Here is a 24,003-nt window from a genome sequence, read left to right on the forward strand (position 1 = left end):
AGTTTATTAAGTTATTAGTTAGTCCTTATAATATATTACCTTGATATTATTTTAGATTTTTTTTGCTTTTAGACGTGCAACGTATAACGTAACGTATATCATCGCGTAAAATATAGGTATCTACTCAGGAAGGTTTGTTTTTGAAATAAGAAAACAGTTTTTTTACAATCCTTTTAAACAATACATTCGAAATAAATAGATACATTATTAAAAAGTATTTATGTATACTATACTCCTGTAAACGTTTAAGAACTTTACTAACTTTACTCTTGTTTTAAAAACTTTTAAAGATGGTGCATGTCTTACGTTGTGAATAAGATTGCACGAACGCACAAAAATAGTCAAGATCAAATTCAAATTCAAAATTTCGTTATTCATGTAGGCCTATCACAGGCACTTGAAGTGTTCATACATATATGTTTACATAATTGTAAGGGGATTGTGATAATTTCGTTCGCCAACTTAAAACTAAAGCTACGAGGTTTCCAAACGCGCCCTGGTCTAAAAAGCGCCCACAACAAATTTAGCCATGTATTTTTTTTTGTTATCACCATCCCACAATAAATTTATATTAAGCTTTGAAGCTAGAGCAATTCACACCCAAGCTTTTTTGTCGTCCAAGTAATCCTTAACATTACAATAGGATTTTTCTGTAAGCTTACGTTTTATATAAACTTCGAACTTATTGAGAGACATCTCAAAGATTTCATTCGGTAATTTGTTTAAAAAAAAAACTTAAAAATATAATACAAATAAAAAAATAGTGATGTGTGTAATACTTACATTCATTGGCGGTCCAATTCTGCGGCGTGTAGTCCTGTTGATAGTGATAGTTGTTGCTATACGGCACGTAGAGCAGTTGGTGGTGGCTGCGAATAGGGGGTGGTGACTCTGGCCTCCTGCACCGCGCTGAACGCACCGGGGAAGTTTGTTCCGAACTCGTTTGAGAACTGTACAACTCTTGACTGCTATCAGAGCACCTGTAATATTGAAACAAAGAATTTGCTTCAAGTTCAATATTACGCTGCTAAGTTCAAATTGCTTCGATTCTAACTGGAATAGTCTCTTGTTTGACTTGATACAAGTAGTTAAGTAAAACAAGAGACTATTCCGTCACAGATCACCCTTACTTGGTTATTTACTTACGTTATGTGGTTAGTAAGAGTACCTGTCTACATGGCAGAGATGTTGCTACCTACTTATTTAATTTTATACTATTTGTACTCGGCCTCTTGCTAAGTACTGTGTGGACTGTATGTTAGGCTGTATTTTAGGTTGTATTCAGATTCTACGATTATTTTTCAGTTCCTATACGGTATTTTTACGAGATATTTTTTGTCGATTTTCTTGGCGCAGTGGTGAGCACTGTGGCCTTATAAGTAGGAGTTCCCGGGTTTGATACCCAGAAGAAATAATTTGGGAGTTTAAAATGTCTGAGCTATTATGGTCCGGTCTGGTGGGACTTTGCTTGGACTACGACGCCACGTCGAAATCGAAATCGTTTAAGGTAAATTAAAGTATGCGTTTAATATGTGGTCAAGGGCTAACCTAAAATGCTAGAAATATAAAACAAAAAATAAAAACTTCCTGGTGGAAAATGCAATTGGCCTTGATAGCAGTAACCAGCGGGAGATTTAGGTATTTAATATTAACATATTCTCATTTGTACAGGCGTCAGTGCGAAAATGCGGTTTGTACGTTAAAATTTACTGTCACATTACTTGATAATTTTATAATTTTGAAGCACAGTGCATGCATGCATAGTAATTAACGGACTCGAAAATACTATTCGTAGTTCGTTGATAGTGGCGTTATTTAAATAAGTATGAATTTTGTTTGTACGCATCAAAAGTGTCTGCTATGAATTATTACATTCAAAGTACCTAAATGTCGAGTATTTCTTATTTCAAGAAATATTTTACAATTACTTTTATTGTAGTATTATTCTTCCCACCGACCCGCACTGGGCCAGCGTCGTGGACTATGGCCTTAACCCCAAATAGCCTTTAATCACATTGTGGGAGGAGACCTGTGCCCTGTAGTCGGCCGGTAATGGGTTGATATGACGATGATGAATATTATTCTTATAACTTGGCATGTGAGAAAAGTATTTCTCGGTAAAGGGACATTCTAAAATTCAAACATGGTTTTCTACAAATCTACCAGTCAAGCCGTAAGGGCAGGAAACTGTATCTTTAAACAGGATATGTAGTTATAGCCTTATAGGGTGTGTTTTTGATCGCAGCGAAGACATAAATAAATTTTAATGTGTATGCTTATGATATTCTCATAACGCCTGAACTACTTTTGCTATGTAAAAACAAACCAAATCAATCTCACGGGGACCGTACATTTTTTTGGGACAAAAGTAGACTATGTGGTATTTCTGTGCTAAATTTCATGCAAATCTGTTCAGCCGTTCTGGTGTAATTGAGTAAATAACATCCAGCCAATCTTTCGCATTTATATTTATATAGATTCCTCCGGGGCACAGAACAGTTTGAAATACAAGTATAGTATTTTGAGAGAAATACTGGAGATATCAGTCCAATTCAGAAAAACTTTTTGCATTTGATAGCTCAATTCTTGATAGGCGGGTGAATTGGTTTGAGGTATTTTGTTAATGATAGCGGAAGACAGTTACTATAGGAAATTTTTCAGAAGATTCTAGTATTATATATTTTTTTAATTTCAACCTTTCAGTAAAAAAAACGGAAACTAGCGTTATGCTAGATTTTCAATGAGATTGCGAATTGTAAGTGGTAGTAAGAATTTGGCCTTTATTCATCTACGAATTTTGAAAAAAGTCATAGCTTACCCAACGTTAGCGTAGAGTGAGCAGTTTCGGTACATATTCTCTTGTTGCCGCTGATAGTGGTATGAGGCCATACTCTGCGCGTGCGCATAGCATGCGTCACTGTGCTGCGAAACCGGAGCGCTGCTTTGCCGTGAAACGTAATCCCCCTTAGACCTATAAATAACTCACACAGTTAACGTCTACTCTTTCTTTTTCTTTAAAAAATAAAACAAATGTTACAATGGAATGACTAAGGACGGATCCACGCAATTTCTGATATTCTTTCTCTTCAAGATCCACTTAATAGCATACCGCATCCTTTTGAAGCTTCCTAGATACTGCAGTGCATCGGGCATGTTTGCGAGGTTGCTGATTTATTTGCTGTTATCAGGGCGCATATAGCATCCTTCTGGGAACTCGGGCTACAGCATCCTTCAGGTACTGGGACAGGCCATACGTGGTCCAAGAGTAGCCTCATTGTATCTCAATACATAGAGATCCAAATAAAAAGTAATTGATACACCTTCAGTGTATAGACAGAATACTTATTTATATATTCTTAATTTTTAATGATTAATGTTTAATGTATAATGTTTAATTATTTACTTTTGTACTTTTGTGCTTTTTAGGTTTTTACCACAATAAATTAATTATTATTATTACATCTCCGTTGTTATGCAATGTGCATTTAAATTTGCAACCTGTTACACATGCCTAGAGATATAGCCATTAAAAAATTTGAAATATTCAATCAGTTACAGAGTTTTAGTGCACGAAAACATTCCGTCTTTTCTGGTTTAACGAGTAAGTACCTACCCATAATGATATACTAAGCTTATTTACGTAGATACAAAATATGAATTTAGGTAACGACTGTGTTACGACTGTATAACGTCTTGTTTTCTCTTATGGCCATGTTGAGTCAACTGTGTAAGACAGCCATATGTTATATCCTTGAGTAGAGAAGGCGTAAAAGTAGGATTAGTAAATAGCAACCGAAACCTTACTAGCGAAACTTAAAATCAACAAGAAGTTAATTTAGCAACCATGGAACTACTCTGTATTTCTAAATAACATTATAATGCACCAAGGTTGTATAATAACAAAAGTTCACCAACAATCTTTGTGTGCTTGTAGTACATCGCGCTTGTCCAGTAGTCTAGTGTAAGATTTGCTAGCTCGAAAATGAGGGGTCCTTTTACCATATTAAACTCGTTACCGTCAAAGTAAAATGGGTTTAATGCCACTAGTTTTAGAGTCTCAAATCCTGTACCGATTTTCATTTTACACAGTTCTGCCAAAAGCCCTAGCTGAAGAGTTGTAGGCAAATTTGTTTAAACAGGAATAGGTTCTATTTTACTCTGATGTTCATTTATTTCGCTACTCGAAACAACTTCTCGATTGCAAGCGAGCAAATCTTCTTACTTGTACTAAGCGTACATGACTTTGCATTTACCATTTAGCAATGCCGCTGGAACGACTCGTTGGCCTTGAATTGAGGTTAGCTTCGGAGTAGTACGGCCAGGAGTAGTTTGAAGTGTTATTAGTGCGTTGGCAAGCATGGACTGGCATCTGGGACGTGGTACTGGGTGTGGCCGTTGGCTGCAGTTCGTTCTGCATCTGTTGAAGGATGTCATCCGACGCTCCGAGCTGTTGTTTCACCGCTATTCCTCGAACAGCTGGCCGACGATGGAAACCTATACAAGAATTATCATTATTAGCTGATGTCATAATCTGACAAAACCCTATACCCTTCTCATTGTGGGAGGAGAAACGTAGCCGGTAATGGGTCGATGTGATGATGTTGATAATCATAATCTATTCATTGTACCCACTTACTGCTAATCACTGCCCTCTTCTCTCATAAGAGTGAGGGATTTAGAGCTCAGTTCCACAGCGATTCTCCAATGTGAGTTAGCGTTCGGTTGTACAATTCGTTACTAATGCACACCAACTCGGATGGAACTTAAATTATTCTTTTTTTTAATCTATAAGGCTTGACCGCAATCACACCCGAAAATACGATGATGCGGCCTACGATGAGAGCGCACTTGCCTAGGAGTCGCCTATTCACTCTTGATTTGAAGGATCCCATATTATAGGTATCGGGGAAGACGGACGGGCATTCCAGATCTTTGCGGTACGAATTAGAAACGAGGAAGCAAAACGCTTTTTACGTGTCCAAGGGACATCATCTACGTAACGGTGCCTTGCCATTCGATAGTAGAAAGGTGAGGAACCAAATTAAATAGTTCCTGAGCACACTCTCCGAAATATTTCTTGTAGAATAACGAAAGGCAGTCAAATTTGCGACGGTGTACAAAACTTTGGAGTCTATTGACTATTGCCTTGCCAACGATGAGTCTCCTAGCTCGATGATCCACCAAATCAGAAGCGTCAAACTGACACTTAGCAGAGCCATCCCATAAATGGCTGAAGTACTCCATGCATGACTGAACTTAAGCTTGGTACAGGGTTACGATCTGTTCTGGCGTAAAGAACCGCTTGACCTTGTTGAGTATGCCAAGTTTGTTGCCAGAAGTTTTAGCGATTGATTCGATGCATTGTCATTGAAGTTGAGGTTGAATTGAACAGTTTCTGAACTAATAATGAAGCTGAAGAGTTTTATTGTTTGTTGTTGGTTCAAACCAACTATCAAGTTGGTTTGAACGCGCTAAACTACTTGTATGTAACTACCAGTCTGGATTTTAAAATTCTATTTTGAAAACATGCATTCATTTAAATGTAAGATTGGTATTTAGGTTGATCTTTAATTCTGGAGGATTAAATAGGGGATAAAAGTTTATTGGCTAGAACACGCTGAACTAAGGAAATATCGACCGATTAAAAAAACCTATTTGGTAGTCAAATTCTATAGGCATGCGATGTAGGCCGATATGGTAGATAAGGATTGTGTAGCTGGAGAAATGCTCGCGTTGCAGACTTAACTATATTCTTAATTGCACAATTTGTAGATTTGTATGCGACAGGCTTGCAGTCCAGTGAAAGCAAGCACCAGTATGTGGCGTTAGCATAGCTTCGCGGGAAGTTACTTGTTTATAAATATTATGATCAGGTGTAGGGATTCGGGAAAAGTGGCTAATACTTAGGGATTATGTTTATCTCCCTCCCCGGGAGGTCCCGGGTTCGATCCAGCAAAAGCAATTTAACAATTTCAAATTTCTGGATTTCCTCTGGTCTGGTCTGGATGGTACCGATAAAGAAGCTAGCGTTCCCATACGATGCCGAGTAGAAGCCACTTAAGTGCTTGGATTAAAAATACCCGTAACATTTAAGACTGCATAGTCACTTACCACGAGAACAAGAAGATGTGAGACTTTATTCAAGAGCTAACATGAAGAAGAATAAAAAAAAGTATAACGTGCTCGGTGTAGCAATAATAACTAAGTATAACTTATCTATTAATAACAAATCAATCAGATATTTTATAGTAAAGGAATATATCTATACAATTTGGCGTAACTGAGGTACAGATGAGTTATTGAATATCAGGTAACGTAATTTTCCCGATAAGTAAATTAATTCCAATCCACTATTCATAAATGAAATTATTAACACGAGCTTGTGTGAACTGCGTCCGTAAATTAATGTATCTAATGGGTTCCGTATGCAGTTAGAAATGGTGTATAATTGTTAAACTAGATAGGTACGGACCGAATATGATTTTTATCTTTCAGAATGTGTGGAGCCGATTAACCCTTATGATTTTAACAGCGTAACGCAGGCTTATTGGCGTGCCTCAAAATGACGCTCTGCCAGGAAGTGTTTGAACTCTAGGGCTCAAAGAAGCGAAGGGATCGTCGGCCTGAGGGCGCATTAAGGCCGAACCTCGGCTCAGGCGCCGATTGGATTGACGGGGTTACGGACGGCAATATGAAAGGGGTGTCGACTAATCATAGTCCACACGCCTTCGAGGCCGTAGTGTGAGCCCACGTCCGGGTAACATCAGCAGTTGAGGACCTCATCTTCGCCGCCGAAGACGCTGTGCAGAGGTTGATTGTGTGCCTTCATAGGAGCATTTACAGTAGTCATCTGTTATACTCGTATGTTAATAATATGCTTTGGCATCTTCTTGTTGAGAGTGGCGCGTTGAGGTTGTGTAAGTAAAAAGAGGACGCAAATATGAGAAGTTTGGGATGTCGGATAGATCGATTTATGATGTCCTTTCCTATTACAGATTTCAGAGCAGGTTCTTAGTTAACAAAACAAGGCCATTAAGGTCTTGGTCTTAAACCTTTTTGTTTTATTATTTAGAAAATGGGCAACAGAAACGCGCTTTTTAAATCGGGAATTGTCGGAGAAGAGATCTGCACTTTTAGGATAGGTAGTTTAAATAAATAAATAATATAGTGCTGGATCTTCTTCAAGAGGCTTCAATTGTGATTTCTGAAAATGGAATGACTCCTCGTCCGTATATACCCTAAGCTGTCCGTATTTACCCCAAGCTAAGGGAAATTATATGCAGATATGTTTTTTATTACATTTCAATAAATGTTTACTGATTTCACATAATATATAATTTGGATTTAATAGGTATATACCTATATTTTAATAATAAATGAGGACAGGCTAATTTGTTATAATTAGTATGAGTTTTTTTTCCAAGTTTGAGCGTCCGCAATTTCGCTATCATCCCCTTCTTATTGGAAAAAAATAAAAAAAATCTTGAACATGATATCTTTCAATTTGAAGACAGTTTTTTAAATGGCCGTTATTTTTCAGTCCAAAGAGGAAAGGCAGTAATTCCCTTTAAAAAGATCAGGCAAATTTCCTAGGCGTCCATATTATATCAATGCGGACCCTCAAAGAAGAACCTCTTCGCATCAGACTTATTGTAATTAAAAGTTCTGCTTATAACAGTCGTAAACCACGGTGACCAATCTGCACTGAGCTAGCGTGGTGGAATATAGCCTTAACCCCTTCTTATTGTGGGAGTAGACCCGTGCCCTGTAGTAGGCCAGTAATGGGTGATATGATGATGATGATGTCCACCAAGGTGGGCAGATGGGTTGGTGACGATAGTCGTAGCAAGGAGGACGCTGTTGCCTGTTCTCCGTTTTATGCCCTTAGTCACCTCGTACGACACTTGCGGGATGTGGAGGGGTGGTGACAACTGTATTCTGATCTGCCTTCAAAACGCGGCACAGATAGGTATTACGTTGATTTAAATGGATGTGGATGAATAATAGTAATTTTAACTTCTTCATCTTATTGTTTTTGGGGTTAAAACCGAAAGGAAAATAACCATGTGTGTGCGCCCGTATCAAATACCCTATGCCATAAGTAACCGAGCAACGAAACTTTCTACATACTTACTTATCATAGATGTGTCTGCTGAAACTTTGCAAAGGGAAAACTATTATGACAGCTTAGTTACTCCACTCTACAAGTTACATAAGACTATAAGAGGTATGGTTTTAATCAAACACTCGCAAATGTGTTAGTTGGTGATGCGACTTTAGTTGATAGCATCATATCATATATATATCATAGCATCTATCTATGACAAACTTTACTCCCTTCTGCTGATATTGAGCATCGGACCTACAGTTTCATAGAGTATATACCTAAACCGCAAGTAAAATAAATTTTAATTAATAATAATTTATGGGAAATAATAACTTAACTTTTGGATTTTATTCCTCAGTTTCTTTTAAATTATACCAATGTTAATGATTAGGTCGCCCGTTACCGTATTCCTACCTTCAGGTTTTGATAAATAATTAATCAGTCAATGAGTGGGACTTTACTATTAAAATACGCTTTGCAAGCCTCGATCGCTAATAAAAAGTAAGTGATGGAATTTTTTAAGGTATTCTTTTACTTCGTTTAAAAAGAAACTTTAAGTTGCAATGGCCAACTTTAAGCAGCAATGGCCAACTATGGTAAAAGCTATTGTGCACTACTATTTAGAATTGGATTCGTCCACGCTCCTTCTTTGTCATTAAAAAGGGTATTGTTACACGAGAACTTGTTATAATGAGTCTACCATGTAAACAGAAAGCATATTTTACGAATAACTTTTTGGTAAATGTAGCATAAAATTAAATTGTGCACAACACAATCACTCTCAAGTATCGCGAATAAATTAACATTTACATAATAATTACAATTTCATCCCGAACTGTGAAAATCGCCCATGCTGGGCATATGTAATTAATAACTTGAAAACAGTATAAAGACAATGGGTTCCATATTGAAATATATTAATTTATATTGTTTTTTTTTCTGTCAATTGAACTTTCATTTTGCTCTAATCGTGAACTAGTTACCATCCTACCCACAAAGACGTATAAGTAAGATGCCGCGTAGAAACCGATTAGGATTATGAGTCTGATATAACTAACCCTATCAAATGGGCTAGCATGGGCAGGAGACAAAAATTATATCCCCCGATTATATTCCCTGGCAATGGATATAATTAACGTGTCGTCCTGCTAAAGCACGGGAACATGGAAAAGGAAAAGTTTACCCCCTTTTATTTTTACACATATATTATTTTGAAATTATTTATCCTTTCCCCGGGAATATATTGGTCTCCTGCCCATGCTAGCCGTGCTGGTTAGGCCGCTACCGACTTAAAGACTGAATCATGACATAAAACCAGACGAGATTAAATTCAAGCTAACTTGTAGCGTAATATAATAAATTAAAAGTAGTGTGTATGCTACAATGCGTGTGTATTGAAATGAGAATCAGGTCCGTAGTTCCCCTCCCCTATTATAATTTGTAACTACCGATCGTATATCGAGTTACTGGTTATTAACGCAGGAATGAAATTTCTACAGGATATTTCGATATTCTCTCTCATTTGATTTTTGTTTTATAATGGTACTTATATTTTCAAAAGTTATTTATTTGACTTATAATAATTTTAATATAAAAGGCGAACGTTGAGCTCCCTTTCAATCAAGCACTGTAAATTTTTGACGTGACAACGTCTTATAAATTGGTTTGCCGGGTGACACTTCAAGAAACTGCGTTACGCTCCGCTCACGTTATGCGCTCACAATGAGAGCGAGTGAGAGGCACGCGTCCCTTCCACTCGGGCATGGTTAGCCCGCCTAAGAGCGAGAGAGACAGACATAAAAAGTGAAAGGCACGCGTCCCTTTGTAGTAAACGCTGTTTCATTGTACGCAAATGTATTGCAAGTTATTGTATGTATATTTGTATATAAATACGTATGTATGTGTAAAGGTAAAAATAAAATTTTGTTAATATGAAATTCAGTGCGAGATTCTTTGTATAAATTAATGTTTTAAATATAATTCTTTGTATAAATAAATGTTTTAAATTGTTACTATTATTTCATCCTTCTTCCTACTATACGAATGAATATTCACATTAAAATTATTTTACCACTCAAAGTCGTTGTCACGTAAAACTTTCGCCCGTATACCGACTTTACAGGCAACCAATTTTATTTTTTTTCTGATCATTTGGGTCATTAAAACTTTTTAAATAATACACATTTTGTTTTATTTTTTACACTTGTATGTGTTTTTTACGCCATGGATGGCCATTGATCGCTGTGTAGCGATAAGGCCGCCAAATTGTATATGCTGTGTTGTGATTGCTTTTCTATTTTATGTACAATGAAAGTGTTCATATTCATTCACACAATTATTAGAGTAAAAACTAAAATTACGTGACGTAAATATGTGCTGAAAACATGGCGGGTGTTCCACGTAAAAAGGTTCATATTTTGTGAGGTAAGGAAGTTCGCGAAGTACGCCTGAAACTTGAAGCGACCCAAAAGTTAAAACCCTATTACTAAGACTCTCGCTGTCGGTCCGCATGTCTGTATGCTCGTCTGTCACCAGGCTGTATCTCATGAACCATGATAGTAAGATAGTTGAGTTCATAAAAAACCGAATAAAATAAATATTTAAGGATAAAACTGACATGATTTATTTGGTGTTTTTTATAGATAATGGTGCAGAACCTTTTACGGTTTTTAACCAACGTTAGTGAAAAATTAATACATATTATATCCGTTAGTGTGTTTATGTTTTGTTTTGGGTTAAGTTCATTCTTCTTCTTTGATTTTGTAGCCCCAATAGATTCTTTAATACCATGTTTACAGATCAAATAGATCACCTGCTTTTTTTATGGCTGTTATTAGTATACATAAAAGCTATTCTTACCATAGTCATCATGCTCGTCATCACTGCTGACTGGTTGCGAGTCGTGGCCATAACGCTGTCGCAACCTTTCCGTTCGTGGTGCAGAAGCACGTGCAAAGGCTGCGAGACCGTCGTCGCTTTCAGCAGCCCCTTTGAGGATTACAGATTCATCAGCACCATCACTACCATCATCATCATCATTACCAACATAACCTATAACATTCCAATCATTCCAGATAATTACAATCAATGATATCCAGAGCTAACCGCAGGTTTTCTGTAAGGTCTTCGATATTCCGTGGTCTTGTGCCGCTTGGGTCAACAGTTGATGTCCTTATTACTGATACTATCAAATAGATATACAGAAAGATGACACAAAGCTTCCGGAACTGATTGCTTGGCCGCAGCATCATTAGTTCATTATTCAGGTCAAATAATTACCTCTTCTCTATATACGTCAGAGAGGTTTAGTGGACTTAATCAACGCACTGAAATTTTAAAGCAAAGTTTGGTTTCAAAAGTAGTTACTCGTTTTTATATCATTTATGTTATGCAGATACTATTAAAAAAAAAACTATATTACATATGTTTATTATTGTCAAGAAATTTCGTGCACTCTTAGAACCAGGGCTGGGTCAAGTTGAGTTTCTTGTGTTAAGAATTTTTACGCCTTTAATCAGTTCCTAAATACCTGGTGTTCCTGCCACAACATCAGGTGCTGGTGACTCATTGTGCTCTTGGAGGTCTAAGTTAGTAGCTGAAGATGCAGAAGTGCGGTCGCCAGGTGGCACATAGTAGAACCCTTCGTGATGAGCAGCGCTTCCCACGCAAGCTGTCAACGGTGCCAGAGTAGACAGAAACTGTCGTCGAGGCTCAGGCCTTATCTGCGAATTAAGTGAAAATTAATAACACCCTTGGCGAGAAACTCACTTTGAAACTTATAAGACCACATCATGAAGAAAGTGTCTTAAACACTTTCTTCATGATGTGGTCTTATAAGTTGGAGAAAAATTCTGAATTTTCCCTGGTCTGACCTGGTGTGAACCTTTGCCTGTGGCTACCACACTGACCTTGCGATTTAAAATTCTGGTAAGTTGCGTCTCAGACACTGATTAGGGGAAACTTATTATGGTACCTTTACGTTTAATATAACTGGCATACCCGTTCACATTAAGTCGCCATTTACCCACCAGATGATATTATTGAATCAACGGCTAACATGTAGTGGAATTATTAATATAAATTTTAATTGAAAAACTTTTTGTAAAGAAACTTGTTATACAAAAATCAATACGTAATATTGACTACTTATTTGAGTTGAGATAGAGTTTTTGGGTAATGGTGGCGAGTTTATTAAATGTTTTACGCTGGTAAAGCTGATTACATATTGCATCGAACTGAACAATATTGTATGATATGACGATTTAAAATAACAGAAGGTAGTAAAAAGTTTTCTCAAATAGAACTTAAATAGAAAGAGGGAAAATGTTCACATAGGAAAGATAATAATTGAGAGTTCATGAAAGTAAACGTTAATATGAATTAAAAAAACACCCCAGTTCAATAGACTGAGCATTATTCTACAAGTCAAGCCCTTTAATTCTATACCCATATTGAGGGATTTTTGAAAAAAAAATGTAATTCGCCATTTTGTAGTTGCGGCCATCTCGGACCGATTTTCATCAAACATATCTAGGAATACTACCGACTAATTCACCTTTCTAACAAAAACAAAATAAAAATACGATGCCACAGACAGATACTAGTCCCTTAAATCACATTATGATAAGGAAACACGAACGTCAAAATCATTAAAATAATACGACTTTAAATAAAAAGTAGTAGCCCCGAATGCCTCATAAAGTCATAAAAAGACCAACTGGCCAAGAGTACTTTTATTCAAATTATATGTTTTGAAATTGTTCAGCTTTATCGGAGTTTTATTAACAACGCTTGAAAAAGCATATTCGTGTTCAAGTGAACGCTTTCACCGTAACGATTTCTAATGAAAAACACTACTATTGTACTTCACAAAAAAACTTTGCCAAAATGTTAAAATATTTCAGTCGCATTATTTAATTCATAATTACCTCTCTGAAACATTAAATTAATTTGTACATAGAGAGAAAATTTTATCATCCGGGCTCTTGAATTAATGTTATTATTAATAAACGTGGTCTCAGCCTGCCTACCTGATATTTAAATTAACCAATTTTAATGTATATATATAAAAATATTTTTTCTAATAATATTTTGACGTTGGCACGTTTAAAATAAACCTGATATAAAGTTTATTTAAAAATGTGTTTTAAAGCTTTTTAAAACGTTCCTAATTAAAGCGAGAATAATCGGAAAATCCCTGTGAAGTTGAAAGGTAATGTAATTGATACCCTCGACATTTTGCCGCTGGGACCAATTTAGGGATAACTAGGTATATCATGTTTTCACGAACACAATCGCCGCCACTATCATGTTTCTAATTAGCCACTTAGTGTGAATTACACTTTTATTATACAAAGATAATTATTGAGGTCAGTTGTTCCAAAACTATAAAAAAACAAGCTGTTATCACTTTGTTTTTGTCTCCAATTGATTGCTGCTCTTTTGGCGGTGTTAATTGTGAAGATGTCATGCGAGTGTTAAAGGAACTAATGATTTACTATGAACACTAATATTAGTTCCAGAATACGTCTCGTACACATTCTCTGTTCATCTAATGCGGCACTTCAAAAGGGGACAAAATTGCTGCTGACATTTGTAGTCCCTTCCTTCCGGATCCCCGTGCAAATAAGACGTGTTCACTTTGTTTTTATGTTTTAAATTAATTTGTTAATTTATATTGCGTAGTAAAAATTTGTGCCAAATAATCGGACAGCATAAAATCTGAAGAGCCGCGTAGTGGAATTACTTCGGCGTCGCCCACAATACTGCTGTATTAACTGGAACCAAGTTTCGAGCCGTATGTACATAACGATAAGCTTCCAATTATAAGGAGCATTTTTACTTTACTTGGGACCAGGCGGGATCAACTTATACTGGACGGAAAGCAAAACTGTATGAAATCGCCGATTGTCACCAAATAACGTTGACCCCTCCGTGGCGCCGATCAACGAACTGTCCTTTCTACTCTTATATATTTCTGAACGCCTGGTACTCGAAGCTGCGCACGCGCAGTGATGCCGCTAAATCGCGCGCAGCCGAAAAAGGATCATGCCTCTTCTTTATCTTTAGAACAAAATCTTACTGATACCGCCTTGGACCAAACCAGTAATGAAACTATTTGTAGTACACCAAAATTCACTATACGCAATCTGAAAAGGAGACGTTCTGAGTCCGATAGCGATGTTAAGAACTTCATTTCGGAGATGAGACTAATGTTTCAGGAATTACAAGCTAAGCAATCTGAAACCATCGAAAAATTGTGTTCCACAGTTGATGATCTTCGCTCTTCGGTCGAATTTTTGGCTGAGAAATACGACTTGCTTTCTTCCAAGTATGAAAAATTGGAAACGGACCGTAAGGAAGATCTTAACCATATAAAAATGTTGGAGGATGCCCTAGAAAGAACAGAAAAGTCCTCAAGGGCTACTTGCCTAGAAATAAGAAATATACCGACACAGAGCGCAGAGTCGAAAAATAACCTTTTAAACATAGTAATCAACACTGGCAAGGCCCTTAATTTAGATATCCAGCCACACGAGATTAAAGACGTTTTCCGTATTAAAACCAAAACCCTAGACAGAAAAACCATAATTGTCGATTTAACAAGCGTCATATTGAAAGAAAAGATTATAAGCGCGGTCCGCAGGTTCAACAAGGGACAGAATAAATTAACGACTGAACATCTAAAAATCCAAGGGCCCGCCAAGCCTGTTTTCATCTCGGAAAACTTGACGACGAAAATGAAGAGAGTGTTCTTTTTAGCTCGTGATTATGCCAAAACTAATGATTTCAAGTTCTGCTGGGTGTCGCACGGCAGGATTTACTTACGGAAAAGAGAGGGTGGTCCGCTTATTCAAATCTCTGGCGAATCCGACTTATCTGACCTTAAGAATCAAAAGTGACTAGACTTTCAAACAGTAACCCAGCATCTTGGAATCATTGGCTTCGAATTTGAGAATATTTCTTTTATAATTAACTTTTATAAGGCTTTCTATTGTATCTTTGTGCTTTTCATTACCATAGTTATTTCACACACTTTTTACACATACACTTCATACGCACTACTCGTCTTTTACACGACATTTATGCAGCAACCATCCATAAAGTTTTTCGCCTCTTCTACTCTCAATTTTTGTTTGTTATTTACAGTAACAATGTTAATAAGCAAAAGACCGTTTCTAGAGTATCCACGGAGCCCTATTTCTGAGTCTTCTTTTAATTCTCCAGTGTTAATATTTTACTTACATAATGGATGACATCCTCAACATAGCAAAGGATATAGAACTGATAACAACATCGAAATCCATGGTATGTTCCCCTGATGAGACTTTACTTCACGTGACCAATCCAGCCGAATGCTTCAAAGTTATGCACATAAATATACGCAGTATTAATTGCAACTTCGATAGCTTGCTGGTTCTGTTACATAGAATAAATCACCGCCTAGACCTAATAGTTTTATCTGAATGTTGGCTAAGTAAGACACCGTCCATTCCCCCCTTAGATGGTTTCAATGCCTATGCTTCATCATTTAATAGCCAAAATGATGGAATCGTTGTTTATATACGATCTAATATGACCCATGAAGTCAAAACCACGAATTTAATTGATGCAAACAGTCTCTCGATAATAATCTCTAATTCCATCGCTGTAATCGCCATATACCGCTCCCCATCATATAAAAACCTTAAACCTTTTTTTACTAGCCTTGACTCAGAGTTAAAGCTCTACAATTCTTATAAGCATGCAATACTCGTTGGTGACCTAAACATTAACATTGCAGCTGGTAATCGTGATACCTCTACTGATGAATATCTCAATATGCTTGCTGTGAATGGAATGCTACCTGCACACAATCTACCTACAAGACTCAATAATTGTCTAGACCATATTATGTTTAGATCCCCAAATCCTGTCACCACTCTGGTTTTGGACACCTTCATTACTGATCATGCACCTATAATTTTTTATTGCAATATCAAAACAAGGGCTCAATCTATAAATCGAACAACTCAGAAGCTCGATATCAAAGGCGTGGTTACAAACTTGGAACAAGCTGATTTTTATCCGATACTCAACTATTCTGACCCTAACAAAGCAGCTGTTTTGCTCATTAATACAATTTCTGATGCTATAAAGGCCAATAGTCATGCTTTGGTCATCCCTAGTAAAAAAAGAATTATAAAACCTTGGATTACCCCCGGCCTACTGAGATGCATTCGACATAGAGACAGCTTATACAGAAAATCAAAAAAACAGCAAGACAATTTAACTCTTAAAGCTACTTTTGTTCGTTACCGTAATTTCTGTAATAACATCCTCAAGAAAGTTAAACAAGAATATGAGCGTAATGAATTTCAGAAGGCTAGAAATAATGCTGGAAAAACTTGGCACATGATTAAGAAAGTTGCTAATCTCAAACAAAAAGAGTTTACCTCCTCTGAGTTGCTAAATTTGTGCAGTAATCCAAATGATTCTGTTGACATGGTTAACAACTATTTTTCCAATGTAGGGGCAAATCTTGCAGAAAAAATCGTTATACCACCTGGGCTTCCAACGAATGCAGCCTACTCTCCCAACAATAGTTCCTCAAATGCTATGGCATTACTTCCAGTAGACTTTGATGAAATAGTAGATGCAATACGTAGTCTCAAAGACAAAAGCGCAGTGGGTTGGGACGGTATTCCATCTGCAGTTATCAAAGCCGGTGCACATGTTCTCATTCCAATTTTACAACACCTTTTTAACTTATGCATTTCTCAAGGAATATTTCCCACTGCTTTCAAAAAAGGCGTTGTGCACCCTATTTACAAATGCGGAGATAGAGGCAGTGTCACAAACTATAGACCAATTTCGGTACTAACATCTCTGTCCAAGATATTTGAAAAAATACTGAACAAGAGGCTGCTAAGTTACATCAATCGAAACGGCATATTATCAGACCACCAATTTGGTTTCCGCAGCGGCAAATCAACGGAAGACGCAGTTTCGAAACTCACTGAAAATATTTTGAACAATATCGACAATAAATTAAAATCTGTTGCTATTTATCTTGACCTTTCCAAAGCCTTTGACACCGTCTCCATCCCAAAGCTGCTTATTAAACTCGAGAAAATAGGTATCAGGGGTCTGGCTTTTAAAGTTTTTAAGAGTTATTTAACACGGCGTACCCAATACGTCAAGATAGGTAATTTCCTTAGCAACGAGTCCTCAATTGACTACGGCGTTCCACAGGGAAGTGTCCTTGGCCCTACATTGTTTCTCATATATATAAATGAGTTGTGTTGCCTACCTCTCCCCAACTGTAAGATTATCACATACGCGGATGATACAGTACTCCTTGTATATGGAAAAACCTGGGAAGAAACCCACAAATTTTCGGAATCTTGCATGAAATCAGTCTTGAATTGGTTGAAACTAAATTTGCTTACTCTCAACATTTCCAAAACAAAATTCATTACCTTTGCTTCTTCCTCAACCTCACAAGCACCTTCATCTTTTAATATTCGAGTTCACCATTGTCCCAGTCTTGATAGTGTCTGTAACTGTCCACTACTAGAGCGTTCACTAAGCACAAAGTATCTCGGTGTGATTATGGATGGTTCCATGACATGGTACCACCAGATCGATTCTCTAGTATCTCGACTGAGAAAACTCATTTTTGTTTTCAAGCGCTTGAGAAATGTGCTTGACATGAGTTCCTTAAAAATTGTTTACTTTTCCCTAGCTCAGTCAATTTTATCCTACTGCATAACCTGTTGGGGCGGCTCCGGGACAACTTCAATGTTGAGACTTGAAAGGGCTCAAAGATTAGTTTTAAAAGTCATGTGTAATAAACCCATCCTTTTTCCAACTTGTGAGCTCTATGCAAACACTAAGGTCCTGACAGTGCGACAACTGTTTATTTTATGTACCATTTTACGAAAACACCCCGAAGTTCCCTACGATCCAATTATTAAAACAAAACGAAGAACGGATTTGGCGGCTACATATAAGTCTGTTCGTACTGCAATTTCCAAACGGCATTATCCTTTCTTAAGTTGTCTACTGTACAACAGAGTTAACAAATTATTAAACATACTTCCCCTCACAACTCACATTTGTAAAGAAAAATGTTCCAAATGGCTTCAGTCACTCTCTTACGAAGAGACTGAAAAACTGCTATTAGTAGTTAAATAATGTTTATTTTCATACTCTTTCGCCTTATACACATGCACACGCTCGCATTATCACTCCAACTCAAAACAAGCATACACACTCACACACACATATACACATGCACACACATGCACACATACACACAACAATTATTATGTTTCTTGCATGCTGAACTAACTGTATACTTTATTTATACAACAACTTGGTTTAGAACATAATATAATAATAGCTTTAGTTTCGGAGGTGGGCGCGGCGGCTGGAACGCAGTTTTAAACTTTTCCTGTCGCCATCGTCTCTATTGTTATTGATCCAATGTAATCTGATCATAAATAAATGAATTTTTTTTAAGGACGTCCAGTCTAATGGTAATGGTACGGGAGCTATGGTGATACGCTCGACCGTAACAATAGGAAGATCTTCCTCCGAGCGGGTGATCGTGCTCGGGGACCGAGGTCCGAACATTCATTTTTGGAAGTTGTATTTATAGGCTTTCTTAGTGAACACTTCGCTAGCACGATGCATTTTTGTAGCACCATCTAGTTATGTAATGTGGAGACCGCTACAGTAATATTAGAGGCTACGGTTTGGAACCTAAGCAATGAGAAGTAACTTAATTATGTTAGGTATTTAAGTATTTGAAAATACTCGCTTTGTCTCATTTAGTAGTATTCTTTATTGGGGGCAAAGGCTCATATATGCTTATGTACGATAAATATTTAGAGCTTAAACCATGGTGGATGATCTCATGCACGATAGCGTTAGTTTATTTGAAAGCTTAAAAATAGATACATAAAAAAGGGCTCTTAGGCACTTCTTAGGGAAATTTCTCCTTACGGCTTGAACTGAGAGAAACCTAATACCTAACAATTTATTGCCCTACCTAGGGAATATAGGAACTAGTGGCAATAACGAAAATTATTCGCTGATCCTCGTTAGTTTAGTGATTAGCGTGTTCGACCACTGATCAATAGGTCCTGGTTTCGAATAAATAACATCAACAACGGAAATGCCTCCGCGAGGATGTTATTTATTTATACTCTTTATTTGTACACCACATCATTCAGAAAAACATAAAAACAGAACAGAGACAAATCGATAGATGTTATCCAACAGATAGGGTAAGTTAGGAAATTGGTACCTTTTGCGGTTCTTGGTGGACGTCCCCCAAGTCTGGAGGGTGCTGGCGTGTGAGCACGGGCGCGGACAGAGTTGACGACGAGGAACTAGAGGATGCACTTCCGAAGGCTTTTTCGTTGTTTTTATCGATACTGTTGTAAGATTTGTCGCTCAATTTCTCGCTACTGCTTGAAAATTTGTCAATGCTTGCACCCGGATGCGATGATCGTTGGTCTTCGCGCTGATCTTCGTCCTCCACGTCGCAAGTCAAGAGTCTTATGCGTTCAGATAAAGACGTTGTTTCTTGCTATAACAATGAGATTTGTGTATACTTAGCGACATCCAACGAACAAAAAGTGACATCTCACATCCTACATACCAATAGCTATTATACTTTTGAAGTTAAATATTTATATTACTATGTAAACTACTTTTCTCAAACCATCTTACAAGTTGCACTAAATCCATCATTACACTTGTAATCTAGAAGAAAATTCTCAATTGTGTAAGTAACTTATCTATACATAATATCTAAATATAATGTAACTGTTATCCTTACTGGGTAACTAAGTTACCCAGTAAGGATAACAGTTACATAACTAAAATACATACACTAAAAATAACTGCTACATATTCAAGGCTTGGCAGCTAAACCATAGCATAGGCACAACATGGAGACAGACGTAGAATACTTTTTCGTGAATACTCAGTGGGATTAAAAAGAAATGCGGCCGAAGTTAATAGGTAGTATAAAAATCCTTAGTTACCAAAAATTCAATTTGCTTTTATGAACCCAATATCATTATTATCGTCATCATCAAATCGATCCATTTCTAGCCCACTACAGGTCTCTTCCCACTATGAGAGGGGGTAAAGGCCGCAGTCCACCACGCTGACCCAGTGCGGATTGGCGGACTCCACGTACCTTAGAGAACGAACTAAAAATAACTTAGGGACGAAGTCGAGTGCAAGAAATAGTCCTTAGTAAAATAGATTGTTAGTTTAATTAAAAATTATTTTTTATAAAATGTAATACCTAATTGTTTAATAAAATGTGTACCAAAAAGCGTTAGCAAATTATTAGTTATTTTTGGGAAAATAGAGTAATTGAAGGCACTACATGTTTAATCGATTTATCTATAAGTTTTCGTAAATAAATGCTGAGCTATCGGAATTACAAGATCACAAATATAAAACACGAGGTGAGCCTAATAAAAGTGAGAATACGATTCTAACTCTTTAAAAGTTAAAAAAGTATTACGGTCTGGTAAAGCTGGATTATCTGAAGGATGAAAAAAAGTAATTACTTATCTTGAGTTTTAAAAGTAAAAGTAGTTTTATTGCTGTTTATTGTTTGATGTTGGATTTACGATACAAGGCTAGGAAAGTGAGTGGGTCGGATATTATCCTTAAAATGTATCACTAATTCTCGATTAAGGGAAATTATATTATAGCTTTTTATAAGGTATATTTCAATTTCTTTTCTTTCAAATAGCAATTACTTGAAATATCATTTACACGTGAAAGTAAGTTTGTGCGTATGGACGTTTGTGTATAGGTACGTATTATTGTTTTAATATTATTTGGGACTAGCCGTGTGGTGACGGCATAATGCAGTTGTCCTTGTCACAACTCCCCTTCTTCCGGCGGGTGTCATACAAGGCGACTAAGGAAATATAACGGAAAACGGAGATCTACTGCGGTCACCAGTAGATACATAGCTAGGATGCGATGATTTTATGTTAGCATCAGATCTATGATTCATTATTCATCTAACTTTAAATGTAAACAAAGCAAATGTCATAACTGTCACTGTGTATTTTTATTGATCTCAGGAAAAAATTTTGGAATCAAAGTTTACATTACACTACCAATACTTTAGTACCGGATAAAGCTCCTTTTCACGCTAGACTTGTATAAAATTCCATGTTTCAACATTTCTTAGAAATAGTTCAACGGGTACGTACCCGGATAATATTATGGGATTTGTCGATATTTCGACCCAGTTGCATGGATCATGATCACGTCGGGAATGCGGAGGTGCGAGATGTCAAGTTGGATGACACGGGCAGAATCTAACTACCCTCTTTCGTGTTCTTTTTTATGGTATTTCACGAATTGACAACGTCACTTTTTTAATTTAGAAGCTGTACGATGCTTTCTAGGTTTGCATAATTCCACCACTGGATTCCACTCATTTGATAATTTAAAACCGTCTTCACGATTGAAGTTTTTGTGCTTCTTAATTTCTATCGCTTTGGAATATAGTGATAAAACAGTACTGATTTGATTCATCTAGCTCTATCCAGTGCTGGGTACCCCCTTGTGGTATATGCTCCGCCATCCTATAATAGTATCGTGGTATGTAGCCGTCTAACTATTTTTAGGAAGTTCAACGTTTAGATAGTTCTAGTGTTTTAGAGCAGCGATTATCAATTTTGCCCAGGACGCCTAAATAGCTAGCTTTGACCCTGGTTTGTTAACTAAAAATAAAATATACGACACAAGAGCAACGCGTGGATCGGCCATTACCCACGCGTCACACACTTCGAACAACACTAACATGACATAAAGCTCTTTAGGTACCAGTAGAGATTTTTGTTACAGAGCTCGTCGGGGAAGTACTATCGCAATGTTTTTGATAGACACAGGGCGGCATATTGCAAGACATGCACCTTGCATGCCCTGTGAAGTGTCACTATGCTTATAGGCGATGCTTTTTGCCATTACCATTGCCATGCCACTTACAGGTGGTCCATATGCTTGGTTGTCAATTGTTTAAAAAAAACGGTCACGATTCAATGCTTTAATTTGAGCTGAAAAGCAGTCCGAAAGCCATAAGAGTATAGTTTACTCCCTTTGAGAACCTAGAATGCTTACTACCTAGTAGGTACGAAGCAACCAGCCGCCTGGACAAGCACGATTACCAACCAATCGATACAAACATTTCCAAATAGTGACACCACGCACTATCGAACAAGCACTAAAGTTAACGCTCTGCGGTCGTATGAACATCATGTCTGAAAGCGAGTTCGTCTATTGATCAAAGTCAATGAGCTCTCTTCAATGAGCTGTCGTTGCGTCCGACAAAGCTTTTGTGCTTTATGTGCCATGGCGACATTGTCCAATAACCTTAATTAATCTGGAAACCTCATGCGCTTCGATCAAATGGCATTGTTGTCCGAGCCGATACATGCATTTATGCGTGGCTAATGAATATTATATTATGGGAAATGGTAATGTAATATGCAGGTAGAGTTTCACGTCCTTATTCGCCTTAACATAGGCTTACTAGTTACCAAGGAGTGGTGAACAACGTGGACGGAGAGTTTCTGGGTTCCAAATTCCCAGTAAGGACCAGATTATGTTATTTTTTTTGGAGTTTTCATGAATTTTGGGGACTACAGCTAGTTATCATCATTCAACCTACAGCAAAGTATCAATAAATCTATATGGTTCCAATATACTTAGGGGCTATTGCTAAATACACATAGAAGAATTTGCAAAATGGCTGCGAAATAGGTACGGATACACAAGAAGAAGTTAACAAGTGGGTACGTAATTAAAGCAAAATGATGGCGGTCACACGACGAATGAAGAAAATTAACATTTAAAAGTAATGAGAAAGTATCAAGAAAATATGGACAATAAAGTCGAGACTGGTGCCATGACAACATAAGAGCGTGTCATGCCATTAGGCAGCATGAGAATTGATTTTACGGCCAAGGCGCAATAATAGATATTTCACATCAAAAATTAAATTAAAACTACTAAGATCACTGTTCAATATTTCACATTGGGTAAAGCGCCGTAACGCCATCATAATTTAAAAAAAAAATTCATAGCCAATGCAACTTGGTATTATGGATTCTAACGATAGCTCAAACATTCAAATTTGGTTTGGCATTTAGAAGTTATCTATACTTGATATTACAAAGAAGAAAGTTATTTTTGTTTGTACCTAACTGGCCGCGAAACTACTGGCCTGAATTCAACCATTATTTTACCAATAGAAAGCATTATGAAGTTACATAGGCTAAAACAATTAGTGATGATTAAGAAAATTACAATAATGTAGATTGCAAGATCATACATTTGTAGATTATGGTTTGGGGGAACTGATATAATTATTATCAACATATTACCAGCACCCTATAGGTTTCTTTGGAGAATTAGAAGAGTTAAGGTTAAAATCCACGACGCTAGTTTGGTGCAGATTGAGAGTTCACACGCCTATGAAAAAATATGGAGAACTATCAAACATGTATCCTCACGAAATTACCCTTCACCGTTATCGATAGTGAGTGATACTATAATTGTTTGAATGAAATTAAAGTAAATAAAACAGTACTGATTTGCGAGTGCTTATTATGAGTAATTGTGAATCGAAATAAATTGCCCTACTATTTTCAAACAGTAAATCTGTTGATTTTTAATATCCGGAGGTTTAATGATTCAGCGCGTACATATTATATTCGCGATGAAGCCAATCTTGTTAAATGTGTAATTTACTCTTATAATTATACGACATGAGTGATCTGCCAAAGTGCAAAAGTAGATAATATCATCCTATCCTACTAATTTTATAAATGTAAAAGTGTGGATGTTTGTTACCTCAATCA

General features: G+C 36.9%; 1 protein-coding gene across 1 annotated transcript in view; it reads right to left on the reverse strand.

Annotated features, from left to right (window-relative positions):
- Window positions 1–24,003, reverse strand: part of LOC120636117 — a 178,911-nt gene that overhangs the window by 5,489 nt on the left and 149,419 nt on the right. The window contains exons 8-13 of the mRNA XM_039907414.1: window positions 19,404–19,688; window positions 11,637–11,829; window positions 10,967–11,095; window positions 4,254–4,494; window positions 2,819–2,971; window positions 784–980 (exon numbers count right to left, since the gene is read on the reverse strand). Of these exons, the coding sequence (XP_039763348.1) occupies window positions 784–980; window positions 2,819–2,971; window positions 4,254–4,494; window positions 10,967–11,095; window positions 11,637–11,829; window positions 19,404–19,688 (1,198 nt within the window). The remainder of the gene's footprint in view (window positions 1–783; window positions 981–2,818; window positions 2,972–4,253; window positions 4,495–10,966; window positions 11,096–11,636; window positions 11,830–19,403; window positions 19,689–24,003) is intronic.

This window comes from Pararge aegeria, chromosome Z (assembly GCF_905163445.1).
Source record: "Pararge aegeria chromosome Z, ilParAegt1.1, whole genome shotgun sequence".
Taxonomy (NCBI): domain Eukaryota; kingdom Metazoa; phylum Arthropoda; class Insecta; order Lepidoptera; family Nymphalidae; genus Pararge; species Pararge aegeria.